The sequence below is a fragment of the Myxine glutinosa genome, chromosome 12 (genome assembly GCF_964187855.1).
Source record: "Myxine glutinosa chromosome 12, kmMyxGlut1.1, whole genome shotgun sequence".
NCBI classification, from domain to species: domain Eukaryota; kingdom Metazoa; phylum Chordata; class Myxini; order Myxiniformes; family Myxinidae; genus Myxine; species Myxine glutinosa.
In genome coordinates this window covers 25,655,589-25,667,801 of record NC_136272.1, presented here as the reverse complement: position 1 = coordinate 25,667,801, position 12,213 = coordinate 25,655,589, and the positions used below count along the sequence as shown (strand labels likewise).

The 12,213-nt window shown below is 43.5% G+C and overlaps 1 protein-coding gene across 1 annotated transcript in view; it reads left to right on the top strand.

The window, feature by feature from the left end:
* Nucleotides 1–11,670, top strand: part of LOC137438083 (tubulin alpha-3 chain-like) — a 41,710-nt gene extending 30,040 nt beyond the window's left edge. Inside the window, exons 5-6 of the mRNA XM_068133004.2 lie at nucleotides 9,930–10,457; nucleotides 10,590–11,670. Coding sequence (XP_067989105.1) covers nucleotides 9,930–10,457; nucleotides 10,590–10,886 — 825 coding nt within the window. The 3' untranslated portion in view covers nucleotides 10,887–11,670. The remainder of the gene's footprint in view (nucleotides 1–9,929; nucleotides 10,458–10,589) is intronic.
* Nucleotides 11,671–12,213: the final 543 nt, after the last annotated feature.

The window sequence follows — 12,213 nt, the reverse complement described above, 5'->3', positions numbered from 1 at the left end:
ATGGTCATCAGACTCAATGGCATAATGGTTACAGTGTCCGCTCTGAGTTTGGGAGGTCAGCGGTTCCTTGCTTGACGCTTAACATTTAAAAAGGATAGAGCACGGACGAACAACCATACAGTTGGCCATAATTGTGAAGGCTTTGATGGCCCTATAATGGCCTTATCCTGCCTGTATCGAGGTTCCTTGCAAGGGAAATCATATTAACAGTATGAAGACGTATGAAGACGTATGGGACAAATCGTTGTCGACCCAGATGGAATTAAAGGAAGATGGAAAAGATATATGGAAATGCTGTTGAATACAGAGAATGAATGGGATGGCAACATAGAGAGTAACCCAGTTTTAGGACCGGCAGAGAAGATAACTGAGAAGGAAGTTGAGGAAGCGATAAAAGCAATAAAAACCACCTTTAGAGGCCATTTTTCCCCGCAAGCAGGGGTTGGCCTTTTTCGGGAACTGTGGTTGTTGTTGTTTTTCGGTCCCCTTTTTGAAGCAATGTTTTACGGCCGGATGCCCTTCCTGACGCCAACCCTTTTTGCCGCCTTTAACGACAAGCAGGGAATTACCAGTGAACTGGTACTCAATTTGCCGACCTCGGAAGGATGACAGCCTGAGTCAACCCCCCTGGCGTTAATTCAGCGATTGACCGGGATTCGAACCCAGGATCCTAGGATCCTAAGCCGGCACCCTAGCCGCTAGCCCAACACCAGGGACTCGATAACCCGATACCCGATAAAAGCAATGAAGAGTGGAAAAGCGGGAGGGCCGACGGGAGTTGTGGGAGATATGTTGAAGGCAGCAGGAAGTTGGGGTGTGAAGAGAATGACAGAGATCTGTAATCTGGTGGTGAAAGAAGGCCGCATTCCAGTGGCTTGGGAACTGAGTACCCTCGTCCCTCTATACAAGGGGAAAGGTGACCCTCTGGAGTGTGGCTCGTACCGAGCGATAAAGTTATTGGAGCATGGAATGAAGGTATTGGAAAGGGTGTTGGAGAGGAGGATAAGGAAGAAAGTGAAGATCGACGAAATGCAGTTTGGATTTATGCCAGGAAGAGGAATGACAGATGCGCTTTTCATTGTGAGGCAGTTGCAGGAGAAGTACATGGAAAAGAGGAAGAAGTTGTTTTTTGTGTTTGTTGATCTGGAGAAAGCATTCGATAGGGTTCCACGCAAAGTATTGACATGGGCATTGAGGAAGTTAGGAGTGGAGGAATGGTTGATCAGAGTAGTGATGGCAATGTACAAAAGAGCACGCACAGCTGTAAGGACGAAGGACGGGAACAGTGGTGAGTTTGAGGTGAAGGTGGGAGTGCATCAGGGGTCGGTACTAAGTCCACTACTATTTGTAGCTGTGATGGAGGTGCTGGCTCAGACCGTAAAGGAGGGTTTACCGTGGGAGTTGTTGTATGCAGATGATCTGGTGTTGATTGCGGAAAGTATGGATCGACTGAAGGAAAAGATGAACAAGTGGAAGGAATGTATGGAGACAAAAGGTCTGAAGGTGAATATCGGAAAGACAAAGGTGATGGCAAGTGGTAAAGCATGTGGTGAGGTGGAAAGAACTGGGAAGTGGCCGTGTGCTGTGTGCAGGAAGGGTGTCGGAGTGAACTCCATTCAATGTACAATGTGTGCTGAGTGGGTTCATCAAAAATGTAGTGGTCTGAGAGGGTCATTAACCAGTGTGGCAGCTACATTCAAATGTAAGGTGTGCACAGAGGGAGCTGCAGATGGAGGAAATGTTGAGTTGGATCTTGGAGACGGCGTGAAGCTGGAAGGTGTGAAAACATTTTGCTACCTCGGAGACATGCTGAATGGAGAAGGTGGATCAGACTCGGCAACGGTTGCTCGAGTGAGATGTGCATGGAAGAAGTTTCGGGAACTGAGTGGCGTGCTGATGAGGAGGAGAGTGTCGCTGAAGCTGATGGGAAAGGTGTATGCTGCATGTGTGAGAAGTGTTATGATTTATGGGAGCGAGACATGGGTAATGAACGTAGAGCAGCAACGAAGGCTGGAAAGGGTGGAAATGCGAATGGTTCGATGGATGTGCGAAGTATCGTTGAGAGAGAGGAAGACAAATGATGAATTGTGAAAGATGATGGGAATATTGCCTGTGATTGATGCTGTGAAGAGGAACAGGTTGAGATGGTTTGGTCATGTATTGAGGAAGGATGAAAGTGACTGGTTGAGAAGAGTGATGGAAGTTAATGTAGAAGGAAGTAGAGGACGGGGAAGACCGAGAAAGACTTGGCTAAAGATGGTGGAAGAAGAAATGCGGGCAAGGGGGTTAACAAGGAGAGATGCAGAAAATAGGGCAAAATGGAGAAGATTGTCATGGGGACCGCAAGGCTAACCCCCGCTCTAGCAGGGAACATGGCCTTAAAATGCATGTTGTTGTTGTTGTTGTTGTTGAAGACGTATCACTAATTGATCACACAGTTATATAGCACCAGGCCATGGCAACTTCTGATGCTGATATATTTGGTGATGATGCTGAAGCAAAGATGGCTTATGATGTGACATTATTATTTAATCCTGCCAGCTGTTACTTGAAAACCTAATCTTCTTGCTAACTCTCTCTACAATGGTTGATGTTTCATCCGAATACAAATTCGTAATTGGTCACTGGCTTTGACACCAATACAATTTTTTATTACGGACCCCAGGCATCAAAAAGCTACATATATAGTCACGTGAAAAGGTAAGTACACCCCATGTAAAGTTTTGACTTTTTCAACATATTTCAACATACAGCTATTTGATCTTCACTTCAACAATAATGATAGATAAAGGTGATATAATATAACAAATATCATGAAACATTTACATTTTGTAGTCCATTGTACAATTTAAATAAACAAATGCAAATTTCGCATGTGGAAAAAGTAAGTACACCCCTACATTTATCACTACTTCAAATACCTAAAATTAGAATCAGGTGCACCAGCTCAGGTGCAAATAATTAGAACATCGTTAGAGAGGATCTTGGAGGAACATGTCTTATTTAAACCTCAGACATTTAGTTTGGTTTGCTCTTTGTTGTTGAAGTGTGCAGCGTCACGATGCCGAGATCAAAAGAGCTCTCTGAGGCCTTCAGAAAGAAGGTTATAGATGCTTATGAGTCTGGGAAGGGATTTAAAAGAATCTCCAAACAATTTGAAATCAATCATTCAACTGTCCGGAAGATCATCTACAAGTGGAGAAGATTCCAAACAACTGCCAACTTGTTCAGGCCAGGCCGCACCAGCAAGTTCAGCCCGAGAGCAGACCGCAAGATTCTGAAAGAAGTCTCTAAGAACCCCAGAATGTCATCACGGGACCTACAGGTAGCTCTTGCCACTGTTGATGTCAAAGTGCACGAGTCTACCATTAGAAAGAGGCTGCACAAATTTGATCGACATGGAAGGTGTGCCAGGAGGAAACCTTTGCTGTCCAGAAAGAACATCAGGGCAAGACTAAAGTTTGCCAATGAACACCTAGGCAAAGACCAGCACTTCTGGAACAATGTGCTCTGGAAAGATGAGTCAAAGGTAGAGCTATTTGGCCACAGTACCAGAACACATGTTTGGCGAAAACCAAAGACAGCATTTGACCACAAGAACCTGATACCAACTGCAAAGCATGGTGGTGGAAATATTCTGGTTTGGGGCAGCTTTGCTGCATCAGGGCCTGGGCAGCTCACCATCATAGAATCCACTATGAATTCTTCATTGTACCAGAGGGTGCTTGAGGATAATGTGAGGCCATCTGTCGGCAAGTTGAAGCTCAACCGAAGGTGGACCTTGCAACATGACAATGACCCTAAAAATACCAGTAAATCCACCAAGGAATCGCTGAAAAGAAAGAAATGGAGGGTTCTGGAAGGGCCAAGTCAAAGCCTGAATCTAAATCCCATCGAGATGTTGTGGGGGGGATTTGAAACGAGCTGTGCATGCAAGAAACCCCTCAAACTTGGCTTGATCTCTGATCATCAATTTGGTTTCAGACCTGGTCACTCTGCTCTGGACATGCTGCTTCTGCTGTCTCAACAATGGATGGCGGTCCTCGATGCCAAACAGGAAATTAAAGCTGTCTCCCTTGACATATCACGTGCCTTCGATACCGTCTGGCACCCCGCTCTGCTCACCAAACTCTCCTCCTTTGGTATCCATGGAAATCTCAACGCATGGCTTGCGGACTTCCTCTCGAGTCGTAGTCAACATGTGGCCCTGAATGGGTTTCTCTCATCTCCTCTTCCTGTTCAGGCTGGAGTTCCCCAAGGCAGTGTTCTGGGCCCTGTGCTTTTTCTGGTCTTCATCAATGATCTCTCTGACTCTCTTGAAAATCCTCTCTATCTCTTTGCTGATGACTCCACTCTCTGCCCCTCCATTCCTCATCCCTCAGATCGGCAGTCTGCAGCCTCCTCACTCTCTGCAGACCTGGACAAAATCACAGACTGGGCAAACAAGTGGAACATGTCTTTCAATCCTGACAAATCTCACACTCTTACGATGTCTCTCCGAAAAGACCGACTGGACAACCCTCCCATCCACTTTCTGAATAATCCTCTCAAATAAGTTCTGTCACTCAAGCTTTTGGATCTCACTATCTGCCATGATCTTTCCTGGGAAAACCACATTTCAAATCTGGCCTCCAAAGCCAGTCGCCGACTGGACATCCTCCGTCGTGCGAAGTCCTTCCTTGGCACACCTGAGCTCCTCACCACATATAAGGCCTTCATCCATAGCTCAATGGAATACTGTTCCCCCCTCTGGGCTGGTGCTCCTGCCTCACACCTAGCTCGTCTTCACGCTGTTGAAACCAAAGCGTTCAGAATCATTGGAATCTCCCGCGATGAAGCTACCTCCGAGGGCCTTTCACTTACTCACCGCAGGCAGGTTGGTTGTCTTTCTGTCTTCTACTGACTCCTCTCCGGCCTTGCTCCTCCAGCTCTCTCTGGGCTCTGTCCCCCAAATATTCCTGCAGGTCGCACAAGATCTGCCTGCAACCCTCTTATGGTTAAACTGCCAAAATCAAGACTCTCTGCTCACCTTCACTCCTTCATTCCTCTTTTCTCCCGCCTCTGGAACAAACTCCCTCACTCTCTTCAATCCCACTCCTCCCTCCAGGTCTTTAAAACAGCTGTTCACCACCATCTCTTATCTTCCCCCATCCAAAACCTTGAACTTTTCTACCCCCGCTAATTTCACCCAAAATCCACTTTTTTGAAATACCAACTTCTTTCCTGGAAGTCCTTGGTGTACTGTGTTTATACTTCTCCCACCCCCCCCCCACCCCCCTTCCCACGCCGCCTTCCCCCAATCCCTCTCCCTCCCACACATTCCCGATGTCCTTGCTCTCAAATGTTGTGTTTATGTGCTTCCCCTTCTCTCCCCATCTTGTCTACTGTTCCCCTTTTTATATACTTTCTTTGTTTGTCTCTTTGATTTCTTTTTGTGATAAATGTTAGCTCTTTCACGAGCCTCGATTCTGTATACAAAAAAAAAAAAAAAAAAAATTTTTTTTTAAACATCGCACAGCTGAAAGAATTCTGCATGGAGGAGTGGGCAAAAATTTCTCCCAGTCGATTTCAGAGACTGGTAGACAGTTATAAGAAACGCCTACTTGAGGTTGTTTCTGCCAAAGGGGGCAATACCACCTTTTCGAGCCAAGGGTGTGCTTACTTTTTCCACATGCGAAATTAGCATTTATGTTTATTTAAATTATACAATGGACTATAAAATGTTAATGTTTCATGATATTTGTTATGTTATATCACCTTTATCTTTCAATATTGTTGAAATGAAGATCAAATAGTGGTATGTTGAAATATGTTGAAAAAGTCAAAACTTTACATGGGGTGTACTTACTTTTTCACATGACTGTATCTAACAAACAGCTTCAAATGGAGCACCTCACCCAATTAGATCATTTAAATTGTATCAGATGTGGCAATAAACGCGAATTGTTTGTTCCCAGCTTGCCGGCTCGATGACAGAAGATGCTATTTGCATTTTTGCCTCCACCATCCCAACCCCGTTTAGAATTCCTTGCGGGCACGGGCAACCTGCTTGTTTCTGTTAAAACATCATCTCACCATAAATTGTTAATGCTACTCAAGGATGATAATTAATTATTATCTGTGTTTCAATATTCTCAACTATGTTTTTTAAGGTTAATGGAACGTTTCCATCTCAATATAATGGAGCTAATGCATGTACTCGTATATATATATATATATATATATATATATATATATATATATATATATATATGTAAAGAACCTAATGAATTGTATAGAATGCCAAGGAGAGGTCGGTTGTTTCATATAATTCATCAGATGCTCTATAGACGATCCAGTGAAATGTCTATACAACTCTGTAGAGAATGGGTGTTCCATATAATTCATGATGGTATGTATATATATATATATATATATATATATATATATATATATATATATATATATATATATATATATATATATATATATATATATATATATACATACATATATATATATATACACACAGACTTGGCATTTAATATGGAATTTTTTTTTGTGGGGGTGAACTTCCTTTTCAAGATGACTAAGAACCAAAAGTTCATTGGAATTATGTTGAAATTATTCTAGATTTTGTTAATGTGACCTTTAAAAGAAACAAAAACCACATTTGACATTTCGAAACAAATAAATTGATCCTTGAAAGTGATGAAAACTGATATCGAACTCAATTCACGGACAGTACTGTGTTAAACTTCTGTACGTTTTCCAGAAGTATCTCTTTATTTTGCACATTAGCCAATTTTTTTTTCCACAAAAACAAAAGCTAAATTATGACTGGGATTACGGACAGTAAAATTACAGTTCAGTACTTCGTGTAACCCCCACGAGCATTCAGGAGAGCACGTACACGTTGAGGCATGCTGTTCACGAGATTTGCCAAGGTTTTGACAGGAATCGCTTGCCATGCAGTGACAATAGTCTGCTGCAATTCACGCACAGAGGTAGGCTGCTGGTCCAAGTTGTCGATTTGACACGTTAATTCTGCCCACAAGTTCTCTGTCGGATTCATATCCGGGGACATGGCAGGCCACTCCAGATGCTCTACACCACGGTCAGCAAGAAAGTGTTGGATCATGCGAGCACGATGAGGCCGTGCATTGTCATCTTGGAAGACAAAGTTTCCTCGAAAGGCTGCAAGAGCAAATGGAAGCAATGTTTCTTCTAGAATGACCCTGTACTTGAACTGGTTCAGGTTTCCATTCAGAACAACCAGGTCAGTTTTGCCCCCTGCATGAAAAGCAGCCCAAACGGTCACCCCACCACCTCAAGCTTGGACTCTTGGCACTATACAATCTTCGTTGTGGGCTTCATGCACTTGTCTGCGCACTCGGACGTGGCCATCTTGACGATAGACCAGAAATCTAGACTCGTCACTGAAGGTCATGTGATTCCAGTGTCCTGGCTGCCATTGACGGTGCTCTCTGGGCCAATTCAATCGGCGCTGGCTATGTTATCTGGTCAGGCGTGGCTTTCTCAGGGGACGCCTGGCACGATAGCCTGCTTGAACCAGTCGTTGGTTGACTCGCCTTCTGGATACAGGCACATGTCAGTTGCTGCCACTCAGCCCTAAGCCGATTAGCTGACTTGGTACGGCCATTGCAGACTAACCGGTGCAGCTGGGGATCATCTCTCCTTCTGGTTCTGCGTGGACATCCTGGCCTCGGTATTGGAGTAGGGACACCCCTCTGAGCATTTCGTTTCAGGATCTTTGACACCTGACCTTGAGTGATGCCATACTGCCGAGCAATAGCACGCTGTTTCATGCCAGAATTTCGTAAAGCCACCACTCCATGACAAACAGCATTGTCAAGTTGACGGACCATCTCCAGAGGAAGCGGCAATAACTTTTGGAGACGTGCAGCAGTTCTTTTCTACTAATACAGAACCAACAACCCTTATATACCCGATTGTGAAGCCAATCGTCAAATGTACCTGTCCTTACATTTTGTCACGCCACCTGTGATAATGTGATATAATCCTGTTATTGACTTCTTGCTGCGAAAGACAATCAGTGACATGGTTCTTTCAACAAAGACATCACCGAAGGGTAAAAGAAACTCACCAGATTGATATACTGAGTTCAGAAAGTAAACCCAAGTCAAGAAAAAAACAATATTCCATATTAAATGCCAAGTCTGTATATATATTATATATATATATATATATATATATATATATATATATATATATATATATATATATATATATAATATATATATATATATATATATATATATATATATATATATATATATATACATATATATATATATATATATATATATATATATAATATATATATATATATATATATATATATATATATATATATATATATATATATATACACACTACATGACCAAAAGTATGTGAACACCTGAACATCACACATATCATTCCAAAATCATGGGCATCAATGTGGAGTTGGTCCCCCCCCCAACCCCCCCCCCCCCCCCCCTTGCTGCTATAACAGCCTCCACTCTTCTGGGAAGGCTTTCCACTAGATGTTGGAACATTGCTGCGGGGATTTGCTTCCATTCAGCCACAAGAGCATTGATGACGTTCGGGCACTGATGTTGGGTGATTAGGCCTGGCTTCCAATTCATCCCAAAGGTGTTCGATGGGGTTGAGGTCAGGGCTCTGTGCAGGCCAGTCAAGTTCTTCCACACTGATCTCGACAAATCATTTCTGTATGGACCTCGCTTTGTGCACGGGGGCATTGTCATGCTGAAACAGGAAAGGGCCTTCCCCTAACTGTTGCCATAAAATTGGAAGCACACAATCGTCTAGAATGTCATTGTTTGCTGTTGCGTTAAGATTTCCCTTCACTGGAACTAAGGGGCCTAGCTCAAACCATGAAAAACAGCCCCAGACCATTATTCCTCCTCCACCAAACTTTACAGTTGACACTATGCACTAAGGCAGTTGCGTTTTCCTGGCATTCCGCCAAACCCAGATTCATCCGTCGGACTGCCAGATGGTGAAGCGTGATTCATCACTCCAGAGAGCGCGTTCCCACTGCTCCAGAGTCCAATGACGGCGAGCTTTACACCACTCCAGCCGACACTTGGCATTGTGCATGGTGATCTTTGGCTTGTGTGCGGCTGCTCAGCCATGGAAACCCATTTCATGAAGCTGCCGACGAATAGTTGTTGTGCTGACGTTGCTTCCAGAGGCAGTTTGGAACTCGGTAGTGAGTGTTGCAACCGAGGATGGACGATTTTTACCTGCTACATGCTTCAGCACTCAGCGGTCCCGTTCTGTGAGCCTTGCTCCTGGACGTTTGCACTTCACATGAACAGCACTTACAGTTGACGGGGGCAGCTCTAGGAGGGCAGAAATTTGACAAACTAACTTGTTGGAAAGGTGGCATCCTATGACGGTGCCACGTTGAAAGTCACTGAGCTCTTCAGTACGGCCCATTCTACTGCCAATGTTTGTCTATGGAGATTGCATGGTTGTGTGCTTGATCATGTATACCTGCCAGCAATGGGTGTGGCTGAAATAGCCGAATCCACTAATTAGAAGGGGTGTCCACATACTTTCAGTCATGTTGTGTGTCTATATATAAACTTCAAAAGTGATCACTTGGCGTTTTACATCACAAAAACGTTACAGTGTGGCAATATATGGTTATAATATGTAACCAAAATAATTTTGAGGTGTACAGTTTGTCCCAGAAAAAAAAAAATGATCACTTTGTGTCAATATCAACTCTTCGAATTGCCCACCAAGATGGTCCAAGATGGGCACTCCGACCCTCCGATATATGATAGACATATTCTCGTGAGGACTGTTGCTGTTCAATCATCGCATATTCATGCCTAATTTCATGATTATGAGCAAAAGAAATTCGATAATAAATGCACATACTCTGTTTGCAGGTTTCTACAGCTGTAGTCGAACCTTACAACTCGATATTAACTACACACACTACGCTTGAACACTCTGACTGTTCTTTTATGGTGGACAATGAAGCAATCTTCGACATCTGTCGCCGCAATCTGGACATCGAACGTCCCAGCTACACCAACTTGAATCGCATCATAGGACAAATCGTTTCCTCCATCACTGCCTCCCTCCGTTTTGATGGTGCCCTGAACGTCGATTTGAACGAATTTCAGACCAATCTGGTGCCTTATCCACGAATCCATTTCCCTCTAGTTACATACTCACCCATCATATCGGCTGCAAAGGCCTACCACGAGCAGATATCGGTCTCTGAAATAACCAATGCGTGCTTTGAGCCCGCAAACCAGATGGTGAAGTGCGACCCTCGTCATGGGAAATACATGGCGTGCTGCATGCTGTACCGTGGAGACATCGTACCAAAGGATGTCAATGCTGCTATCGCCATCATCAAGACCAAACGCACAATCCAATTTGTGGATTGGTGCCCCACTGGCTTTAAGGTACGAGTAAATTTTCTCTTCCCAGTTTCAAAAGACAATGAATAAACATGTGTACGGGTAGAGTAGGCTTTCATTTCCAGATTTGAGATGTTTGTTTCGATTGTCGGCAGTAACTCTCACGTGTTCTTTCAGGTTGGCATTAACAACCAACCGCCTACTGTCGTGCCCGGCGGAGACTTAGCAAAGGTACAGCGTGCTGTCTGCATGCTCAGCAACACAACGGCCATTGCTGAAGCCTGGGCTCGCCTTGACCACAAGTTTGACCTCATGTATGCCAAGCGCGCCTTTGTGCACTGGTACGTGGGTGAGGGCATGGAGGAAGGCGAGTTCTCGGAGGCACGTGAGGATATGGCAGCCCTGGAGAAAGACTACGAGGAAGTTGGGGTAGATTATATAGAGGGAGAAGATGAATGTGATGATGAATATTAGTGTTCAAGATCTTTCATGGTCTAAAACGGGTTATTGCATTACGTCATCTTATTTTATTAGTTTTGAAGGATTGTTCTATAACCCAGGTTTGTACTTTGTTGTAACTTCTCTTTTTCTATTAAGCAGCTACTGCTGTTGACTTCACATGCAAACCCATCTTATTTGGTGTCAAGAAAAGTAGTGCAATGCTTTGCCGTTTTTTTAGTACATATTAACAAGGTGTACAATGTTCAGCTGAAACTTTTAAAATGTAATTGTGCTTGAATCTTCTTGTAACTTCTCAATTGTATTGTGGGACAGAGGATGGGTTACTGAACAACCTTGAGATTATGAGGTTTTCATGGCTATGAAATAGACCACAGTGAATCACCGAGTTATCATCTATGCTGTAGTCAGTACAAATTTGTTCTGAAGTCTGTTTGCAGTGATAAAGGTCTGGCACGCATGAAAGCCGCTAACAAAAAGCCCACACCTCTAAATTCATTGTTTGTATGGGTGCACATGTTGACAATTCATAATAAAAGAATGAGATGCCAATACAACCGTTTTTTGTGACAAGTTATCAAATTTTGAGGTTAATTACCATCTACCGCTTTTACTATTTCTTCCAGATTCAAGGAAGATATTGCTATAAAAAAATATTGTGCAGCCTATGTGCTTTTAATCAGTTATTGATTGTTTGCTGATAGCACATGTCTTTATGTTTTCACCCCTGTTTGGTTTTGTTTTTACTTAAAATGTCAACAGTGTGTTTTATTTCAATAAAAGTGCCTATAAAGTTTAAGGAGTGCATTTGTAATATGCTGATTTTGTTCTCAGATGTCACCAGACTACTTTCTTAACAATCCTCTTGAGGAAGTTCAGTCATTCAAACTCCTGAGTTTCACTATCAGCCAAGATGTTTCTTGAGCAAACCACATTTCAAAGTTGGCTTCCAAATCCAGCTGCCAAACTGAGCATCCTCCATCGTACAAAGTCCTTCCTTGGCACACCTGAACTTCTATCCACCTGCAAAGCCTTCATCCACAGCTTGATGGAGTATCCCTTACGGACTGGCTCCCCTACCTCATACTGTGCTCAGCTTGACACAGTGGAAACCAAGGCCTTCAAGATTATTGGAATCTCTCACGATGAAGCCGAGTCTCTAGGTCTATCACTTCACCATCGCGGACAGGTCAGTGTTCTCTGTCTTCTACTGTCTCATTCCTGGTCTTGCACCCAGGTTTCTGCAGGGCACACACTGTTCACCCACCTCTGGTTAAACGACCTAAATCCCGAATAACTGGTCACCTCCACTCATTTATTACTCTTTTCTCCCACCTGTCGA